Source organism: Leucoraja erinacea, chromosome 13 (assembly GCF_028641065.1).
Source record: "Leucoraja erinacea ecotype New England chromosome 13, Leri_hhj_1, whole genome shotgun sequence".
Classification (NCBI taxonomy): Eukaryota; Metazoa; Chordata; class Chondrichthyes; order Rajiformes; family Rajidae; genus Leucoraja; species Leucoraja erinaceus.
Window position 1 is genome coordinate 7,188,738 of NC_073389.1, and position 18,058 is coordinate 7,206,795.

Sequence of the window (18,058 nt, forward strand, 5' to 3'; positions counted from 1 at the left end):
CAGATGATCGTCTCTGTATTATAACACACTTACTATTATATATGGAGTATACTAAGATCATCAGAGGGAAAGAATTGTCACTTTTAATCAGCTACAAACAGCCACTCAAAACAGTGACAGTCCAGACCATCTCTAGATGGCTAAAACAGATCCTAATAAAGGCTGGAGTAGACACTAGCATTTTTAAATCTCACTCCACCAGGGATGCAGCTACATCGGCAGCTATGAAGTTGGCTGTTCCGATGGACCAAATCCTCAAGACAGCAGGATGGTCAACGGAGAAAACTTTCCAACGATTTTATAACAAACCAGTCATTGAACCTGGAACATTTGCAGGAACAATTTTAAGTTCTGTAATATAATTTACCCCATAAATAGGGGCTATAATTTGGTGTTAATATATTTATCGTTGTTTTTTCAATATCGTATTGATGTCTAATGATGTTAACACTATTCTCCCCATAATCAAGGCAGATGTGATGCATGGACTCGTTTCCACGGCATGAAATCACAGAGCTTTAAAATCTTCGCGTAGTCATTCACGTGACTCCGAAGTAAAATAGTAAGATTAAACGAGAACTTACCAGTTTGAAGTTTGATCGTTATTTTATGAGGAGTAACGTTGAGGGATTACGTGCCCTCCGCTCCCACCCTTGATCATATACTCAAATGGTATCTCTTCTCTAATCTTACTATGTTTAGTCATTACAGTTATCTGTGATTTCACACCGCTGCTTTGAAGATTGACACGCATGCGTCCTGGCAGGGTTCTTCACGTAATCCCTCAACGTTACTCCTCATAAAATAACGATCAAACTTCAAACTGGTAAGTTCTCGTTTAATCTTAGTATTCTATAAAGGAGCTTATATTAAGAATCCATTTGATCAAATATCGTCCTGATATTCCTCAACAAGACACAGGACTTTATGCAACAATAGGTTGAGTTGATAAAGTGCTGCATGTGAGGCTGCTAAACAAGATGTGAGCCCATGCTATTAGATGGAAGCTACTAACATGGATAGAAGATTGTCTGGATGGTAGATGGCAAAGAGCGGGAATAAAGGAGGATTTGTGTGCTTGGCTGCTGGTGACTACTGGAGATCTGCAGGGGTCGGTGATGGTTCTGCTACTTTTCACATTGTTCATTAATGCTTTGGATGTTGGAATTGATGGCATTGTGGCCAAGATTGTGAATGATATGAAGGCCGATAGTGTAGACAAAGCAGAAGTCTGCAGAAGGACTTGGAAAGGCTGGGAGAGTGGGCAAAGAAGTGGCAGTTGGATTACAGCATAGTGAAGTGTGCAGCCATGTGGTTTGGTAGTAGGAATAAAGGCATAGACTATTTTCTAAACGGGGAAAGGATTCAGAAATCAGAGGTGTAAAGGGACTTGGGAGTGCTGGTACAGGATTCCCAAAAGGTGTGAAGAAGGGTCTCGACCCGAAACGTCACCCATTCCTTCTCTCCAAAGATGCTGCCTGTCCCGCTGAGTTACTCCAACATTTTGTGTCGACCTTTGATTTAATCCAGCATCTGCAGTTCTTTCCTACACAGGTTAATTTGCAAGTTGTTGGTAGTCAGGAAGGTAAATGCAATGTTAGCATTAATTTTGAGAGGGCGAGTGCATAATAGCAGGGATCTAATGCTGTGGCTTTATAAGGCACTGGCCAGACTGCATTTGAAGTATTGTGTGCAGTTTTGGGCCCTGTATCTGAGGAAGGATGTGCTGGCATTGGAGAGGGCCCAGAGGAGGTTTACGGAGATGATCCCAGGGATAATTGGGTTAACATATATTGAGCGTTTGACAGCTCTGGGCCTTTGACTCCTCACTGGAGTTTAGAAGGATAATGGTACCTCATTGGAACTTACCGAATAATGAAAGGCCTGGATAGAGTGGATATGCAGAGGATGTTTCCACTAGTGGAAGAGTCTAGGACCAGAGGGGGCAGCATTAAAATAAAAGGACATACCTTTAGAAAGGAGATGAGGAGGAATTTCTTTAGCCAGAGGGTCGTGAATCTGTGGAATGTATTGCCAAAGACGGCTGTGGAGGCCAAACCTTTGGTATTTTTAAAATGGAGATTAACAGGTTCTTGATTAATAAAGATGTCAACAGTCACAGGGAGAAGGATTGAGAGGGAAAGGTAAATCAGCCATGATTGAATGGCGGAGTAGACACGATGGGCCTAATAATTCTGCTCCTATGACTTATTAACTTATGACTTTATGAACATGCCTGATTTTTGTCAGTGCTGCACAACTGGAACATCTGTCTTGAGAACGATTTTCTACGCACTCCGCAAATAGCAATATCATCCTCACTGGAAATGAAACAATAATAATTCTGGCTCACAGTAATGCTCAGATCCATAATGTGTTTAGTGGTATGTTAACTGCTTCAAAATTGTTGATCTGGTTTTAATTAAGAAAAATCTTCCCGAACCATGTTTGATTAATGTTTTTAATATGTGTTGAATATTGCTAGCGTGGGGAAAGGATATTATTGCAATGCTAAGAATAGCATTGGAAGTTTCGGAATGACATTTCTCCTGTTGCCTTTATTACATGCCTCACATTTGATGTCCTATTCTGTGGTTTTAATTGCCTTATGTTCTTGGGTTTTTATATAAGCAACACATTTCGCTTTGTCCTTTGCTCCTCAATGAATCTGAAGGATGTTGATGAGGTCTAAATTACAACCAATGGTTGGAGAACAAGCTGATTGGTATCTAAAACTGTGCTGTCGGTAGCAACAATTTAAAGGTTTCGTTAAAACACTAGATTCAAAAGAAGCAACGCTTTGACTATGAAAGGCTTCTGAACGATCCTGACGTGAACTATGAGACCATTTTTGATCCAGGGGAAAATTTTCAATGAGTGTGTCACACATTAATTGTGCATGTGAAATTTAAGAATAGTGGGCCTGTCCCACTTAGGCGATTTTTCAGGCAACTGCCGGCGACTATCATGTCCCTGGCAGTCGCCTGAAAAACTGGCGACTGGAACGGCGACTGTCAGAGTGGAACACACACACACACACACACATTGTTTCCTTCACCAGCCCGTTATGCAGGCGGGGGACAGGGCAAGCGGGGGGAGCGCTGTCCTAGTGAAATTCACACGGTGCAAAGCCAATGTGATACAGACACACACATGTGATGAACAGGAAGGTTGGCGCTGTAATTAAGACGGTGAGAGCACAGTGTATGGGAAGGGTCATGTAAGTCCTTTAAAAGAGGGGGCGGGGAGAGGGGGGAGGGGGGAGAAGTGGGGAGAAGGGTGGAGACAATTTTTAAGAAGGCTAGAGGTACACGGCTGTGAAGCTCGGCGAACATTAACATTACCGGTCGGTTATCCTTGGTTCTGAAAACTACTGCTTATGTTTTTTTTTCCCAAGGAGGCAATGAAATTCACCGGTCAACACTGGCTACAACCTACGAGAACCTACAACAACCTTCGACCTCCTGGCAACCCACTACCACTGGACCTACGGCACGAGAATTCTCGCTACTCTTCAGGGCGGCTTCATTCTGGATGCCGCTAATTTTTCAACAAGCAGCACAAATATTAAACCCTAGTTCAATTACGTTCTGGTATGGTGTAGCACGAAACAATGAAACAAGTCAAAAGTGGATGATTAATTGTTTTTTTCTCTAACATTGCTAAAGCCTGATCTAATTCCTGGGAAAAATAAAGTGGTTTCATTACGTGTAGGAAAGAACTGCAGATGCTGGTTTACACTGGAAGATAGACACCAAATGCTGGAGTAACTCAGCGAGACAGGCAGTGTCTCAGGAGAGAAGAAATGGGTGATGTTTCAGGACGAGACTGAAGAACACCAACCATTCCTTTTCTCCAGAGATGCTGCCTGTCCCATTGTGTTACTCCAGCATTTTGTGTCTATTTGTGGATTTATTATTACAGATTTTAAGGCAAGTGAAAAATCAATGTAACTCCTCCCCAAAATAAACTTGTTCACATAATTTGACAACATTTGACAATTTACATAGAGCATCTGATCCAAAATCCAAGACCAATTGTTATCTATTCGAAACATTGAACACTAATGAATAGCACAGTCCTCCACAGGTTATGATGCCAAATTTGTGAACAAGCATTCTGATGACTGGCTGGATGGATGTGGTTGCAGCCAGCTTCTAATGTGGGGAATTTTCAGTCTGATAACAAACAATTCAGAACAGAACTCTGTTGTGACCCGGGGAGAAACTTTATACCACGTCCAAATTGTCATATTTAACTAACAGTGCACCTGATCTAAATAATAAGTAAAATAATCTATAATCAGGCACGTGATTTTTGTGTAGCATGGACGAACGCATGTATTTTTTTTTTTTTACAATATTTGCTCTGGTATTTTACTTAATTAACATGTGTAATCAATAATGTTTTATTATTAATGTTTAATGTTTTATGTGCCATTCCTGCGGGCGTAGCAGCAAGGCAAATTCCTTGTATGTGAATACTTGGCCAATAAACTTATTCACTCATTCATTCATTCGTTCATTCAAATATTCTGAAAATTGGTTAGATTGTAATGCCTGAATTTAATCTAGTTTGAACATAGAATGTAGAACAGAACAGGACGCACAGCGCAGGACAATGTTTGCCAACATGATGCAATGTTAAACCAATCTCATCTCCCTGTACATGATTCATATGAATTAATCAGCATATTCCTTCCACCTCTATGTGCCTATCTAAAAGGCTCCAAAATGCCACTATTGTATTGCCACCGCCATCACCGGCAATGTGTTTCAGTCCCCTTCTACTCTCTGCATAGAAAACTTGCCCCTCACATCTTCATTAAACTTTCCCCTCTCACCTTCTCGCTATGCCCTCTAACGCTGGACATTTTCACCCGAGGGAAAAGGTGCCGACTTGCCTCTTATCATTTTATATATTTCTATCGAGTCTCCATTCAACCCTCTGATGTTCCAGAGAAAACAATCCAAGTCTATCCAACTCCTCCTTGCAGCTGAAACCTTCTAATCTGGGCAGCAGACCCCGCAGTCTTCTCTCTCTTGCCTCCCTCAATAACCTGGGATAGATCCCATCAGGTCCTGGAGACTTATCCACCTTGATGCTTTTCAAGAGCTTCAGCACCACCTCCGTCTTGACCTCAAACTGGACAAACTTCTCTACGCTGATCTTGCTGTCCTCCAAGTACTACTCCTTGGGAAATACAGACAAGAAGTATTCAATTAGCACCGACCTTAGATCCGAGGATAGATATCCTCCTTTATCCATGAGTAGTCCTACCTTCTCTGTGGTTACCAGCTTGGTTGTAACACACGTATAAAAAGCCTTGAGATTTTCCTTACTCCATCTTGCCAAATGACAAGATGGATTAGGGCAGTCTGGCCGATCTAATCGCCTGCTTGAGTTCTTTCCTACTTACTTTATACTACTCACAAGCCCTGTCTGGTGTCACCTTCTTAAACCTAACATATGCTTCCTATTTCTTTCAGACCAAGTTTACAACCCCTTTGGTCATCCATGGTCCCCTTAGCTTGCCATCCTTATTTATCACATTTTCAGGTTTATAGAATAACAATGAATAACCATGCAATGTGGCATTTTCATGCACACTGCTGAAATTTGTTCAAATTCTTTTGTGTTGCATTTTCAAATCGAAGGGCATTGCATTCTGATAAATCATCCTATTGCATTGTGAGAAAGCATGGCATTGCATTCTGATAAAGGAGGTTAATTGGCTTCTGTAAAATTGTAAATGGTCCCCAGTGTGTAGGACAGAACGAGTGTATGGGCGATCACTGGTCGGCTCGGACTCGATGGGTCGAAGGGCCTGTTTCCATCTGCATATCTAAAGTCTAAGTCAGGGTTGCATTCTGATGTAGCAAGAGTTCTTCAATGAGCCATCACAGAAACCAACCTCCTTCCATTGACAACATGTATACCTCACGCTGCCTCGGCAAGGCCAGCAGCATAATCATGGACGAGTCGCACACTGGCCACTCCCTCTTCTCCCCTCTCCCATCAGGCAAAAGGTACAGAAGTGTGAAAACGCACACCTCTGGATACAGGGACAGTTTCTTCCCAGCTGTTATCAGGCAACTGAATCATCCTACCCTAACCAGAGAGCAGTGCTGAACTACTATTTATCTCTTTGATGTCGCTTGGACTATCCTTGATTTTGCTGACATTACCTTGCACCAAACGTTATTCCCTAATCATGTATCTATACACGGTAAATGGATTGATTGTAATCATGCATTGTCTTTCTGCTGACTGGTTATCACGCAAACAAAAAGCTTTTCCCTATACTTTGGTACACGTGACTATAAACTAAACTAAGAATACAATTGCAAATTGGTTAAAGAGGAGAAGGTTTGAATTTCCAGGAGGGCCCTGGAAATTCTGATCTAGATCTTGAATTTACTGATCTATGAGATGTTGGGCTCATGAAAATGCAAGAGGGCAGTATCTCACCTTTGGAAGTGAAGCTCGTGAGCCGGAACTCTGGGTAGTCATCGTCAGTACTGTGGTGATGCCCAGGGCAACTCTTGCTGGTGCTGCATCCATGTTAATCCAGAATGAGACCCAGGACAGTATGACGATCAGCAGACTTGGAATGTACATCTGGATTAGGTAATAACCCATCTGTCTTTCCAAATGGAACTTAACTTCGATGCAGGTAAATCTTCCTGTTAAAGAAGAATTTAGCGTTAGACAGCAGTTGTATATTTTCTTCAAGACTTAATAATCAAATAAAAGAAAGAAAGCATGTACACTCTGTAAGTCAGTAATTGAGAGAGAATTGAGATCATGTTTTTGTTATGACACATTTTCATCAGTACAACTGATGTATAGAATATCTAATGTATAGAATATTTTTCAGATTTACAATTCCACAATAATGTCGATGTTCCAAATGCATTACGGTTTTCAAATCATGTTTTTAATTGGAATTCAATGCAGATGCTTCGTCATTGAGTCATTGAGAGGAACAGTGTGGAAACAGGCCCTTCAGTCCCCCCAAGTCCTTGTTGATTATCAACCACTCATTTATATTAATCTGCATTGATCCCATTATATTTATTTTTCATACTTTTTCATCCACACACCCCAGATTCTACTACTTCCCTGCATGCCAGGAACAACTTGCTGCAGCCATTTAACCTACCTTGAGAGAAGTATCTAAAATGTTGATAGGCATAGATGGGGTAGACATATCCTACACTAGAAGGCATAGCTATAAGGTGAGAGAGGGATATTTTAATGGAGATGTGCAGAGCAAGGTTTAATTTACACACAGTAATGGGGGCATGGAACAAATTGGCAAGGTTGGTGTTGGAGGCAAATACAATAGAGGCTTTTAAGAGTCTTTTAGATAGCCACGTGGAAGTGCTGGGAGTAGATGGAGATGGATCATGTACAGTTAGATAACATCAGTTTAACCAGGCATCACGCTCAGCACAGACATTGTGGGCCGAAGGGCCCGTTCCCGTGCTGTACTGTTCATCGTTCTATGTTCTTAGTTTTAGTTTTGTTTAGTTTAGAGCTACAGCGTGGAAACAGGCCCTTCGAAGCACCAAGTCCATGCCGACCAGTGTTAATCCTGTACACTGGCATTATCCTACACACTAAGGACAATTTACAATTTTACCAAAACCAATTAACCTACAAACCTGCGCGTCTTTGTGGGAGGAAACCAGAGTCCCCAGAGAAAACCCATACAATCATAGGGAGAACGTACAAACTCAATACAGACAGCATCCATAGTCAGGATCGAACCCGAGTCTCTGGCGTTGTAAGCTCTACCGCTGCGCTATTGTGCTGCCCTGGTACCAACCTGCATGTCTTTGGGATGTGGGCGGAAAACAGAGAACCTGGAGAAATTTAACGTGATCTCAGGTAGAAAGTGCAATCATAGAAACATATTAAATAGGTGCAGGAGTTGGCCATTCGGCCCTTCGAGCCTGCACCGCCATTCAATATGATCATGGCAATTTCTACACATCCAGCACCTGAGGTCAGGATTAAATCTGGATCTCTGCTGTTATGAGGCAGCATTTCTACTAGCTATGCCACTGAGCTATGGAACTCTATGATAAATGAATTGAAGTTATCCTCGCAAATGTTGCAGTGCACCATATTTTCAGGCAAAGTATAAGACATTATTTGATATTCAATTGCACATTATATTTCAGAAGGTAGAAATAAGAACAAAAAATACTGGAAATGCTCAGCAGGTCAAGCAGTCTCTGGGGAGGGAGAAACCGAGTTAATGTTTCGGCTCAATGACCAAAAAGGACATTGACCCGAAACGTCAACACACACACACACACACACACACACACACGCACGCACGCACGCATGCACGCACGCACGCACACACGCACACACACACACACACACATTCCTTTGCATTTCATGGTAATTATCTTCACAGTGCATATACCTATTTAAGTGTCATCAGCAAACTTGCTAATCATGCCTTATAGCTTGCACCCATACAGCAGATGACAAACAGCAATGGGTCCAGCATTGTTTCCTGAGGCACACCACTAGTCTCAGGCCACAAATCTGAAAAATGACCGTGCACCACCACCCGCTGCTTCCGATCATGAAGCTAAATCTCTATCCAGTTAGTCAGTTCTCTGGATCCTATGCGTCCTAAACTTCCAAAGCAGCCTACTATGCGGAGCCTTATCAATGCATTGCTGAAGTGCATGCAGAGTACATCTATGCTCCGTCTGCCATCAATCTTATTGATTACTTCTTCAAAAAAAACTAATTCAAGTTTCAGTCATGATCTCGCATGCACAAAACAATGCTAATTATTCCGAATGAAATCCTATGTTTCCAAATACATGTATATCTTATCCCTCAGGATTCTATCCAATACCTTTTCTACCACAGATGTAGAAACATATAATTGTGGATGCTGGTTAAAAGGACACAAATTGCTGGAATAACTCTGCAGGTCAGACAACACATCTGGCCAACATAAGTAGGTGATGTTTCAGGTCTGAAGAAGGGTCCCAACCTGAAACTTCACATGCACATGTTCTCCAGAGATGTTGCCTGTCCTGCTGAGTTACTCCAGGATTTTGTGTCCTTTTTCCTACCGAACATGTTGGACTTATTTCAAGCTTCCTTGAATAAAGCCACAATATTAGCAACCCACCAATGACTTCTGACACCTCACCTATGTCTAATGATGCTTCCTGCAATTTCTTCTCTGGCTTCCCACAGTGACCTTAGATATATCTGAAGCAGCCCAAAAAATGCATCTGCCTTCAGTCTTGGAACATCCAGCACCTTCTCTACAGTAATTTGGATGGTCCTCAAGACATCTCAATTAATTATCTTAAATTCTCTGGTCTTCATGGATGTGTCAACTGGGCTTATATTCACTGGAATTTATTAGGATGAGAGGATATCTTATAGAAACATATAAAATTCTTAAGGGATTGGGCAGGCTAGATGCAGGAAAAATCTTCCCGATGTTGGGGGAGTCCAGAACCAGGGGTCACAGTTTAAGAATCAGGGGTAGGCCTTTTAGGACTGAGATGAGGAAAATCTTTTTCAGCCAGTGAGTTGTGAATCTGTGGAATTCTCTGCCACAGAAAGCAGTGGAAGCCAATCACTGGATGTTTTCAAAAGAGAGTTCAATACAGCTCTTAGGGCTAATGGAATCAAAGGATATGGGGAGAAAGCAGGAGCATGGTACTGATTTTGGATGTTCAGTCATGATTATATTGAATGGCGGCGCTGGCTCGAAGGGTTGAATGGCCTACTCCTACACCTATTTTCTATGTTTATATGTTTCATGTCTTACTCCAAGGTACAAAATGAGAAGAAATATTCTTTGCAGATATTGTCCATCTTCTGTAGCATCTTGAGGCATTTTAGAGGCAGCTCACTTTCACATTGTGAAGAAAAGTGCCCAAAGCCAGGAAAAATAAGTTTCAGTCACTGCTGAATAGAAAAGACTTGTCAATCAGCTGCCAGAGGAGGTCGTTGAGGCAGGGACTATCCCAACATTTAATAAACAGTTAGACAGGTTTGGAGGGATAGGGACCAAAAGCAGGCAGGACGTAGAGGTGGGACTAGTGTAGCTGGGACATGTTGGCCAGTATGGACAAGTTGGGCCAAAGGGCCTGTTTCCACACTGTATCACTCTATGATTCTAACCGTTACCCAATAATGGTGTATACAGTGTGGTATCCAAACACATGATCATTAAACCAGACAACAACCAAGCCTATTCTTCATAAAAGTGCAACCTGATGAAAACCCATGAAAGAGATAAACAAGACTTGAAATTGCAGATGGAGAGTACGATGGTGAATCAGAGGCTTGTGGAGTGAGTTCCAGAAATTATGATCCAAAAATAGTTGTAGCCATGGTTGTGGATTGAGAGGCACAATATGTGCATGAGGTCATAAACTGGAAAGTTGGTCTCTGGAGAACTACATGATGTTGCTGAGGTATAGAATTATAGTCATGCATCACAGAAACAGGCCCTTCGGCCCAATTTCTACCTGCTGACCAAGATGCCCCATCTTAGCTAGTCTAATTTGCCCTAATTTGGTCTATGTCCCTCTAAACCTTTCCTGTCCTTCTAAATGTAGAGTGATTTTAACATGAGCTTTAAATTATTGTATTGTATTGTATTGTATATCTTTATTGTCATTTCCTGAGTATTCGCATACCCAGAGGAAACAAAAAAACGTTGCTCAACCAGTGTCCATTCAGTGTACATGAAAAAATAAATAGAAATAAAAATAAAAAATACATGTCATGAACAAATTTAACACTCTACTAAACATTCAACAGCCGTTCCGACCGGCAGCGGCACAACAGTGGCTCTGCTGCAGTGTGGGGGTTTGTGCGCGATACTTGGCAGGGGGCAAAGTCCATTTAACAGTCTTATAGCCTGTGGGAAGAAGCTGAGGAGCATCCTGCTGGTTTTGCAGCTAATGCTCCTGTACCTCTTCCCCGATGGGAGGATGGAGAAAATGTCATGCGATGGGTGGTAAGGGTCTTTGATGATGGAGATGGCTCTGTTGATACATCTCTTCCTGTATATGTCCAGCAGGAAGGGGAGTGGAGCACCAATAATCCTGCTTGCGGTCTTCACTATCCTGTCCAGTTGGTGCCGTTCGTACGCCTTGCAGCTCCCGAACCAGGAAGTGATGCCGTATGTCAGTGTGCTCTCGACAGTCCCCCTATAAAAAGTCCGTAAGTGTGTGGTGGGGAGGCCTGCTTTACGTAGTCTTCGGAGAGGGTGAAGTCGCTGCTGGGCTCTCTTGACCAGAGCTGTGGTGTTGGCCGTGGACGTCAGGTCATCAGACAGATGTAGTCCTAAGAACTTCATGCTGCTGACCCTTTCCACATCAGCTCCGTCGATGTGCAGAGGTGTATGGTGTTGTTTCCCCGCCCTCCTGAAGTCAACCACCATCTCCTTAGTTTTTCCCACGTTAAGAATGAGGTTGTGGGATTTGCACCAACCTGTGAGCAGCTCCACCTCCATCCTGTACGCCGATTCATCATTGTCACTGATGAGACCCACCACTGTTGTGTCATCAGCGAACTTGTTGATGAAGTTGTTATTGAGTCTGGCAGTACAGTCGTGTGTCAGCAGACTAAACAGAAGGGGGCTTAGGACACAGCCTTGCGGTGAGCCCGTGCTCACGGCTATGATTTTTGATGTCCTACTGCCCACCCTGACTGTCTGCTGCCGTTGCGACAGAAAGTTCAGGACCCAGTTGCATGTGCCAGCATCAACCCCCAATAGCTCCAACTTCTCCACCAGCTGCTGCGGAATGATTGTATTGAAAGCAGAGCTGAAGTCTATGAAGAGGATCCTGGCATAGGTATTTTTCCGATCGAGATGTGACAATACGAGGTTCAGTGTTGTTGAGACTGCGTCCTCTGTGGATCGGTTGGCTCTGTAGGCGAACTGCAGTGGGTCTAGGTCGGCAGGTAGACTATTTTTGATGTGCTGCATAACTAGTCGCTCAAAACACTATTAACTTTACAAAGCAATTAACTTTACAACTGAGATGTTGATGGAATGGGCATTGACCCAAGATAGACACAAAATGCTGGAGTAACTCAGCGGGACAGGCAACATCTCTGGATAGAAGGAATGGGTGACATTTCGGGTCTAGACCTTTCGTCAGACTGGACACAAGTTGGTACAAACATACGTAAATGGTTTGCAGGTCCTCTTGAGGGCTATGATGTCTGCTAGGAAACAGCCTCGGATATAGGCCACAAAGTTTGTTAACAGTAGGTGGGGGATGAGAAATTGGAGCAGTATACAAGACTTACTGGAGGGAAGTAATGGGTGATGTTTTGGGTCAAGACCATTCTTCAGACAGGAAGGCATACAATCAATATTACTGTTTGTGTGCCTCGTTGTCACCTTCCCCTCTGGCAATAATGAACCATTCTACATTTCCTTACCATCGGCTGCTTTGATCTGTCGTTTTCACACCTTTCCCTTGTGTAACTTTCCAACTTGTGTAAAGCTGATTACCAACATTACAGGATCAGCTTGTGGGTGATGCAGAAGGTCACGATTAAATTCGGGAAGGTTTATTGCAGAGGCGTTACTTCCATCGTGGATAAATGAAATTGTAATTCAGTTATCTCTGAAATGCGATTGGACTGATTGCCAAATAAAGTGTGAAAGATGATTTAAAATAATGTGGTAGATGCATGGGCATCTACAGCACCTTCCCACTGGGCAGTGGGCAGGTGCTATAGACCTGCACGTGAAGGTAAACGCTCCCACCCCCACGAGTCTCGGGCAGATGGGGCTCGTCAGCCTGGGAAGGCGGTCCATCTAGGAGAGGGAAAACTCTGATTTAAAACCTCCATATCTAGTCATGGAAAAAGCTCCAGGAGTAAATCTCAAGAAAATCCGGAGTCGGAGCCCCCAAGGCAGTTTGTCGTTGTCTACAACCTCGCTCTGGCAGCTCCTGCGACGGCGCTGGTGCCAAACTGTAACGGCCCTGCTGTTCCTTTGGATCGATTAGCGACGTGGAGAGGGGCAACAGCCTGTCCTCCATATGACATCGCCCAGGCTTGCATCCGACCAGGATGCATCACCCATGGTCAGTTATGACCGAGGGGGGGCTACTAAAGATGGATGATTTAGCACTTAACAGTAGAAATTTTTGGATATAAAGATATTTGGTCAGTTTTAAGGATTTAAGTAGCAACATCAATGACTGAAGGTCAAATGTAATTCGTAGCATATAAAAGAAATCTTTATAAAAAAAAAGTTTAAATCAAAAACCATCTTCAAAGCTATGCTACCTCAGTAATATTCATTGTCAAAGTGAAATTGTAAATTAAATCAGAGTACACAGACTAGGACATTTAAGGGGGCTGACTGTGATTGTTTTTGGTGTTCTGTTTGTGCATCGTAAAATATATTGTATAATGAGTTCAGAAGTCCCAAATCATAACCAATTGATGTCATTAGACATGTTTGAAATGTTTCAAAAAATGAGAGTGGTTTGTTTGTTATTACATAAGCTATGTAATAGAAGGCAGGAACGGGGTACTAATTGTGGATGATCAACCATGATCACAGTGAATGGTGGTGCTGGCTCGAAGGGCCGAATGGCCTACTCCTGCACCTATTATCTATTGTCTTCCTCTCCTCGACTCTCAGACTGAAGAAGGGTCTCGACCCAAAACGTCACGCTTTCCATCTCTCCAGAGATGCTGCTTGTCCCGCTGAGTTACACCAGCATTTTGTGATTACAGTAAGTATAAAATAATAATGTCTCAAAAAATCAGTTATGATTTTATTAAATGCCAATTAAAAAGTTCACATTTGCACATTTCATATCAAACTTCTTGATGGGTGGCACGGTGGAGCAGCAGTAAAGCTGCTACCTTTCCTTACTGCCCTTGCAGCGCCAGTGACCCGGGTTCGATCCCAACTACAGGTGCTGTCTGTGCGGAGTTTGTAGGTTCTCCCCGTAACCACGTGGGTTTTCTCTGAGATCTTCGGTTTCCTCCCACATTCCAAAGACGTACAGGTTTGTAGGTTAATTGGCTTGGTATAAGTTTAAATTGGCCCTAGTGTGTGTAGGATCGTGTGAATGTGCAGGGATCGCTGGTTGGTGCGGACTTGGTGGGCTGAGATGCCTGTTTCCGCGCTGTATCTCAAAACAAAACTAAACTAAGCACTTCACTGTATTGAAATGTGATCTTTTAGTAATACAATATAACAAGCTCAACCAATTATATATCTGAACACAGAATAATTCAAAAGTTAATTCTCAGTTACAGATGGTTAATTATTCAGGTGCAAGACCAATCATTTTGATTTTTTACATGATTGCACAATCCATCCAGTAGACTTAGAAATTACTTATCATAACCACAGAACACAATTGTATTCTTTACACAGGTCTTGGAGGTCTCTGGAGATTGGGCTGAATGACTCACAGCTGCTTTTGTAAACTGGATAGCCTGCAGTTTTAATCTGTAATTAAACTGCAAATACATGATATTGAATCATTGCAACAGTTCAGACTATTAGTTGAGAAATTGCTTTTGGGTTCAAAGGCTGATTGTTGATTGCCAGAAATTACAGGTCTACTTGTAAAGCCTGGAGCTAGTTTGATTCAGAAACAGTGGCAAAATGCACTCGAAAAGGGCAACATAGTGGGTCAAGCATTGGAGCAACATTAACAAAGCCCAGGTGGTGTTGTCTGTATTCAAGAACCACTGAACTTGTCATAATAGTCAACATAATAACTAAGGTGTAACATGTTGTGTTCAAATCGGTTGCTAGATTCAGCAGATGAAGTGAGTAAGGTATAGACAAGTGGGATGTTTGATGATGAATGAATGGACGATCAGTTTAAGACTGATGATTAATATCGAAACAATGCAAAGTATAAAATGGCCTACTTCAAAAGCAAATATGGTGTAGGTGTCTATTACCTGTTACATCTTTGCTAAAGACAATAGACAATAGACAATAGGTACAGCAGTAGGCCATTCGGCCCTTCGAGCCAGCACCGCCATTCAATGTGATCATGTCTGATCATCCCCAATCAGTACCCCGTTCCTGCCTTCTCCCCATATCCCCTGACTCCGCTATCTTTAAGAGCCCTATCTAGCTCTCTCTTGAAAGTATCCAGAGAACTGGCCTCCACCGTCCTCTGAGGCAGCGAATTCCACAGACTCACAACTCTCTGTGAGAAAAAGTGTTTTCTCATCTCCGTTCTAAATGGCTTACCCCTTATTCTTAAACTGTGGCCCCTGTGGCTGATCAGCCACAATCAGTACCCCGTTCCCGCCTTCTCCCCATATCCCTTGACTCCGCCATCTTTAAGAGTTCTATCTAACTCTATCGGAATCTGAACACCAGGTAAACTCTATGTTACAGCTATGCAAAACATTGGCGAGGCCACACCCGGGGTATTGTGTTCAGTCTAGATCAGCCTGTCATAAGCTGGACAGAGTGCAGAGAAGATTTACATGGATGTTGCTAGGAATTGAGGGGCTGAGTTATAGGGGGGGGGGGGGGGGGGGGGCAGGCTAGGACTCTATTCCTTGGAGTGCAGGAGGATGAGGGTGATCTTCAAGAGATGTATAAGATCATGAGGGGAATAGATAGATTCACAGAGTATTTTAACCAGAGTATGGGGTATCAAGTATAACAGGACATAAGTATAAGGTGAACGGTAAAAGATTTAAAAAGAACCTGAGGGACAACTTCTTGGCATAGAGTATTGGGTATATGAAATGAGATGCTGGAGGAGGTGGTTGAGGCAGGTACTATAACAACAATTAAAATACATTAGTACATGGATAGAAAATATTTAGAGGGGTATTGGCCAAACGTGGGTAGGTGGGTCTAGTGTAGACTGGGCATCTTGGTACAAGGGCCTGTTTCTATGCTGTATGCCTATGTGACTCACAGTGGTCTGGGTGCACTGTGGTGACCATCTAGGACTTTAACCATGACATCTGCTGCTATTCAGACCACAGTACCATTCATTGATTTAATCTCCGGAACTAAAGTTGTGCTGGTTGTAAGACCTCGAATCATGGGTGAACAATCTCAGCTGCCTTTCCTCTTCCCCTCAGTCTGCTCCCTGCCAACTTTGAGCAGGGCCTCTCATGTGCAAAGCCGCACTGTTTACACAGAACAGCCAGTTGGTCGCAACCAACACCCCATTTGTAGAAAGTTGCATCCCTTTAGTGTTGGAGAGCAGCATAGGTGGCAACCCTGTGCCCATTGAAAGCAGCAACCAGCTCATGAGAGGCATCTCACTGCCTATTGAGGGTATCAAGCTACACACTGGGTTTTGCTGTTCCTTTAGGACAGTAAATGTGTCAAGCAGGATGGTTATGGATCCCATGAAATAATTAATTCCCAATAGCGGCATAACGGTAGAGTTGTGCCTTACAGCGCAAGAGACCCGGGTTCGATCCTGACTACAGGCGCTGTCTGTACAGAGTTTGTACATTCTCCCCGTGACCTGCGTGTGTTTTCTCCATGTGCTCAGATTTCCTCTCACACTCCAAAGGCGTGCAGGTTTGTAGGTTAATTGGCTTGGTTTGAGTGTAAATTGTCCCTAGTGTGTGTAGGGTCGTGTTAGTGTGCGGGGATCGCTGGTCGGCATGGATTCGGTGGGCCGAGGGGCCTGTTTAATGGGCAGTATCGCTAAACTACGCTATACTAAACCAAATGATGACCAAATCAAGGGTATAATTGCCCTGCATCCATTACTAAAACATTGAACTAAGGCTGGCTGGCGAAAATGTTACAAGCAGGGAGATAGGGAGCCTGAATTTCAAGTTAAAATCAAACTGCTGGAGGAAATAAATGGATCAGGCAGCATCGACGAAAGGAAATGGACAGATGATGTTTCAGGTTGGGACCCTTCATCAGACTCCTTTCAAGTTGGATAGCCATCTGCCTTTGGCCACCAGAATCAATTTCTCTGTGCGCAGAGAGATCTCAATAAGGTTTTTAGTCGCATGAGATGGACAGTCAGTGTCAGAGAGGGATCTCCAGAGGCATTACAGCAGAACCAGTGAGGAATCTTAAAGAAGCAAGCACCTCAAAACTGATGAAGCTCTCTGGTGGAAGGTTGTTTTTCGGATGGGCGGCCCATGACTAGTGGTATGCCTCAGGGTACGGTACCAGGCCCGTTGCTGTTTGTCATTGATATCAATGTTTTGGATGAGAATACTCGGCATGGTTAATACGTTTGCAGATGACACTAAAGTATTGTAGACAGCGAAGAGGGTTGTCAAAAATAGCAGCAAGGGTCTCGTTTGGTTTGGCAGGTGGGCTAAGGAATGGTTAATGGTGTTTAATACAAATAAGTGTGAGGAGATGCATTTTGCGATGTCTGACCACGGGAGAACCTACACAATGAATGGTAGGGCTTGGTGAGTGTTGTAGAGCAGAGGGATCTAGGAGTGCAGGTGCATAGTTCATTGAAAGTCACAGGTAGATAGGGTGGTCAAGAAGGCTTTCGGCAAATCGGCCTTCATCAGTTAGAGTATTAAGTATAGACAATAGACAATACACAATAGGTGCAGGAGTAGGGCATTTGGCCCTTTGAGCCAGCACCGCCATTCAATGCGATTGTGGCTGATCATCCCCAATCAGTACCCCGTTCCTGCCTTCTTCCCATTTCCCCTGACTCCACTATTTTTAAGAGCCCTAACTAGCTCTCTCTTGAAAGCATCCAGAGAAACTGCCTCCACCGCCCTCTGAGGCAGAGAATTCCACAGACTCATCACTCTCTGTGAGAAAAAGTGTTTCCTCGTCTCCGTTCTAAATGGCTTACTCCTTATTCTTAAACTGTGGCCCCTGGTTCTGGACTCCCCCAACATCGGGAACATGTTTCCTGCCTCTAGTGTGTCCAAGCCCTTAACAATCTTATATGTTTCAATAAGATATCCTCTCATCCTTCTAAACTCCAGAGTGTACAAGCCCAGCTGCTCCATTCTCTCAGCATATGACAGTCTCGCCATCCCGGAAATTAACCTTGTAAACCTACGCTGCACT

The 18,058-nt window shown here is 43.2% G+C and overlaps 1 protein-coding gene across 4 annotated transcripts in view; it reads right to left on the reverse strand.

Annotated features, from left to right (window-relative positions):
- The window catches only part of glra2 (glycine receptor, alpha 2), a 219,206-nt gene that overhangs the window by 51,858 nt on the left and 149,290 nt on the right, over window positions 1-18,058 (reverse strand). For all 4 annotated transcript variants that reach the window (XM_055644380.1, XM_055644379.1, XM_055644383.1 and 1 more), the window contains exon 7: window positions 6,472-6,686. In XM_055644380.1, the coding sequence (XP_055500355.1) occupies window positions 6,472-6,686 (215 nt within the window). The remainder of the gene's footprint in view (window positions 1-6,471; window positions 6,687-18,058) is intronic.